This window comes from Phoenix dactylifera, chromosome 15 (assembly GCF_009389715.1).
Source record: "Phoenix dactylifera cultivar Barhee BC4 chromosome 15, palm_55x_up_171113_PBpolish2nd_filt_p, whole genome shotgun sequence".
NCBI classification, from domain to species: domain Eukaryota; kingdom Viridiplantae; phylum Streptophyta; class Magnoliopsida; order Arecales; family Arecaceae; genus Phoenix; species Phoenix dactylifera.
The window spans coordinates 1,838,068-1,842,097 of NC_052406.1; the positions used below are offsets into that span (position 1 = coordinate 1,838,068).

Consider the following 4,030-nt stretch of genomic DNA (forward strand, 5'->3'; position numbering starts at 1 on the left):
TCGGATGCATGACAATATACTAAACGTGAATAAATACATCCTTAGGAATCAGAAAATAAAATATTTAAAAATTAAACAGAAAATCAGCTGAAGAAACCATAATGTTGGTCCCATTATGCAAGATTCTATTCAGTCAGCAGTTCTATTAGTCTCTTTGTAAATATGTAAGATATCAATAAAGAGCAATGTGTGCATCATTCTCCAATAATATTTAATAGTGGATGCCAACTATCATCGGCAAGAGGTGGATCAAATGGCATGCGGGGCGGATGACACTATTGGCAAAGACTGTCCGGCAAAAATGCCGCAAGCGGGGGAGCATAGGGAGGAAAGGGAGCCTAGACGGTGGAAGAACCAATGGAGGCTAGGTTATTTGACGGAAATGAAAGACTTTTTCTTAGAAAAAGATGGAGGACATTCGTAACTTTAGATGTTCACACAGTGTTCTTCTATCTTTCCAAAAGTACTACCCTATAGTTTATGTCTGAAGAGACAGGTGCGGTAGAGAGGTCGTTATTTAGATTTTCTTTCCAATAATTGGATATAACTTATGCAAATTGTCCTGCCATTTGGATGTTCCATATTAAGTGGCGATTGAAGCAATTGGAAGATCAACCATCCATATTTGGTGGCTGCCTTGATTCCATGTCATCATTGACAAGGGGCGCAACAAATGAGCCAAATCCAGAAAACTAGAGGGCAATCGCATAGCCCCAAGGTCTGATAGCCACAAATATGCTTCACCAACGTGGAACTTTACATTCTTGACAGCTCTGGTATGCCCATTGGCCATTGGTCCATGTCAGAAAGCCAAAAGTGAAGTATATCCAAGTTGGATTGGACTCAAATTCTTGTGGTATAGCTTCAATGACTCTGTCCATATATAAATCTATAGCTCTCTATCCTTCTCCATCCTTGGCCACACAAACCTGGATCAAAGAGTTCATCTCCTAGCAACAATGGAGGCATCCTGTTTCCTCACCTCTAAATCCTTCAACAAAACCCTAGACCTGGCTCCATCCCTCAAGCCCAAACTACCCATCTTCCATAAGAAAAGGTCCAGCCAACGGCTCCATGGAACTGGTGGAGGCCATTCTTCTGTCATAACCTGTGAGTGCTCAAATCACCATCTTGCTAGGAAGGAAAAAGTTCTGATGGAATGTTAATTTATGGCATCTTGTTCACTTGTTTTGACCTAATAGAAAAGGCAGCTTGATATTTTTTTTTTTATTTTACAAATTTATAATTATGTTTTTTCCCGCCATTTTTCTTGGGAGTAACGGTTATGCCTTTGTTTAAGAGCTTAGCTGCTCTTGCTTCCTATCTTCTCCATGAAATCATTATATTTATGCTCTTAAACCCTTCCCAAACCTACCTGTATTCAGGATTAGTTTGCACAAGCGGCTGCATTTGCATTAATAAATAAACCATCTTGTCCAGTGTAGTTAATATCTCCAGAATAGTCTATAATCAGACTCGACAAGAGTATGAAAATTTGAGCATTATCAGTAATCAATAGTTATTACCTCTTATCAAAAGGCGATCCTTGATGGATTAAAATATAGTCAAATGGTTTTTCTTTTAATAATGGTGAATTTAGATTGGATCAAATGAAGCATGTTCTATAGGAGTAGGTCGCTGCCAATAATTAATATGAACTCGGACAATCCTCGAAATGGATTAAAACACAGTTTATTGACTTTCTTTTGAATAATTGATAGGGAAGTGCCCACAGTTACTTATAAAATAAGTTGCATCAATTCATTGGGTTTCCAGACTAATTATGTCTCAGGTGTTGATATACGCGGGCTCATGAGAGAGTTTAGCTCCTTCCGAACTTTCTCATGGGTATCGACAAGCGAACAGTGTGATAGACTATGTCGCCTCATATGTTGCATATCATTCGTAAGAGTTTTTTTGGGAGGATCAGGAGTTGTTTCTTTACCCACTCTGTCATTTATTTTTTTTTTTGACTTTATTGGTTGCACCCGTACATGGTTGGTGTGAGTCTAAAGCCCATGCTTGGTCTTGAGGATAGTAAGTAGTATTTCCTCTTCTTTTATTTAAGATTCTAACCTATGTAGGTAACTGCAAACTCACAGGTTGCAGCCTGCGACCACAATTGCCGGACGACGAGAATGTCGAGCCATTACTCAAATCAGACTGGCGATCTTTCCGAGCAAGACTAGTTGCTGGTGAACATGCATCACTTTATTCAGATTCTATGGATCAAAGCCCATCACCTCAGACGCTAAGCGATAGATGGGCTCACCCCCTCCATGAGCCTGAGAAGGGGTGCCTCCTCCTCGCCACCGAGAAGCTCGACGGCGTTCACATCTTTGAACGGACAGTCATACTACTTCTCTCGACCGGCCCATTGGGGCCGATTGGCGTCATACTGAACCGGCCATCTCTTATGTCCATCAAGGAGACCCAGTGGACAAAGTTGGACATCGACGGGATGTTCTCGAACCGGCCCTTGTTCTTCGGCGGGCCATTGGAGGAGAGCCTTTTCTTGGTGGGCCCCCAAGGTGGCGATGATGGGGTGGGGAGGAGTGGGGTGTTTGAGGAAGTGATGGAGGGGTTGTACTATGGGACTAGGGAGAGTGTAGGCTGTGCTGCTGAGATGGTCAAGAGGAATGCAGTTGGGGTGGGTGACTTCAGGTTCTTTGATGGGTACTGTGGGTGGGAGAAGGAGCAGTTGAAGGAAGAAATAAGAGCTGGATTTTGGATGGCAGTGGCTTGCAGCCCAAAGGTTATTGGGCTGGCCAGTGTTGGAAGTGTTGGGCTGTGGGAGGATGTCTTGGGCCTTGTTGGGGAAAGGAAGGTGTGGTGACCCTAGTAAAAAGAAGGAAGAGAGAAGAGTAGCTCTTAGCATTTAAGTGTCTTGCAAGTGATTCTTGAAATGAAGGGGCCCTGGTCTATTTATCTGCTTACCTACCATGAGGTCAAGTGAGACTCTTGACCATCTCACTGGATGTAGTTCATGCATTCTTTTCATTTGGTTATTATTGGATTCCCATGATTGACCGCCAATTAATAAATCTAGCTTGTCAGGTATCTATGGCCAATGATCTGAGTTCATGAGAAGGGCAACCTAACTTCGATCATGGTTTGCCAACCACTTAATGATTAGGGCATGTTGATAAAAAATTCAACAACCAGTCCCTCGTTTCGACGGTAGTTGAATTTTTAGCTTTTTCACCGGCGTCTAAAAATGTTTGCATGTACTAGGCTCAATGTGTGTAAGGTTAATCTAGCCTAGATTACAATGAAACATGGTGGGGCTGTAATAGTTAAAGGACAGTCAAACAAGGGTTGGGGAATTAATTTTCTCTGAAAAAAAGATGATAGAGTCACCAAATTCAGCTGATACTCATGCATCTTTCTTGACATGCATGTTATCATTGTTATCAAAAAAAGTTTTTTTCTTTCATTTATAATCAAAACGATCGGTGTATGAACTCCTTGTTCTTCTTCTTGGAAGATTAGGGCTTCTATCTATGTTGAACTGGATTTGACTGTACCGGACAACTTCAACCTGACCCATATTTTGAAATCCAAACCAAGGAATTGTGACTTGATTTATACTTAAGCTGGGCATGGATCCAGAAAAATTTTGGGGGAATATGGTGAGGAAGATTGACATGCATTCCTCTCATTGCTTATGGATCTAGCAAGAGTTGGATATCATAATTGCTGTTTGTGAATAATAGCTCTTCTTCAAGCCACTCAAGGTTCCAAACTTCTACTTGGAATCCAAGGCTTGTGTTTAAGGAGACGAATGCACAATGTGATATCCCATTGGAGGATGAAAAGTATGATCCAACTTTTGAAAATTTTCACTTGTGGCCAACTTTAGGAAAAGATTGAATTAAATTTGAAAATTTTGGAATGTTAAAAGTATGGCAAAAAAAAAAAAAAAACCCAGTGAAGATAATAACAAAAAGTATGCCACTTGACTCCCTGGCAAAAGAAAATGTTTCCAACAGAAGAATCCTGGAAACTGAGGGAAACCAATCAGGCATCA

The 4,030-nt window shown here is 41.1% G+C and overlaps 1 protein-coding gene across 2 annotated transcripts; it reads left to right on the forward strand.

Moving 5' to 3' along the window:
• Positions 1 to 887: 887 nt before the first annotated feature.
• On the forward strand, positions 888 to 3,060 carry LOC103707398 (UPF0301 protein TC_0483). 2 transcript variants are annotated; one of them, XM_026804789.2, is made up of 2 exons: positions 888 to 1,110; positions 2,085 to 3,060. In XM_026804789.2, exons 1-2 carry the CDS (start codon positions 960 to 962, stop codon positions 2,834 to 2,836), a joined length of 903 nt encoding a protein of 300 aa, XP_026660590.2. In that variant the 5' UTR covers positions 888 to 959; the 3' UTR covers positions 2,837 to 3,060. The 2 variants fall into 2 exon arrangements, with proteins under 2 accessions (XP_026660590.2, XP_008790087.2); XM_008791865.4 differs by having other exon boundaries at positions 889 to 1,110; positions 2,103 to 3,060.
• The last annotated feature ends 970 nt before the right edge of the window (positions 3,061 to 4,030 follow it).

Bases quoted from the DNA above. Each gene is read 5' to 3' on its own strand.
- LOC103707398 (XM_026804789.2), top strand. From the start codon at position 960: ATGGAGGCATCCTGTTTCCTCACCTCTAAATCCTTCAACAAAACCCTA. The intron at 1,111-2,084 runs GTGAGTGCTCAA...TAACCTATGTAG, and splicing joins CCATTCTTCTGTCATAACCT to GTAACTGCAAACTCACAGGT.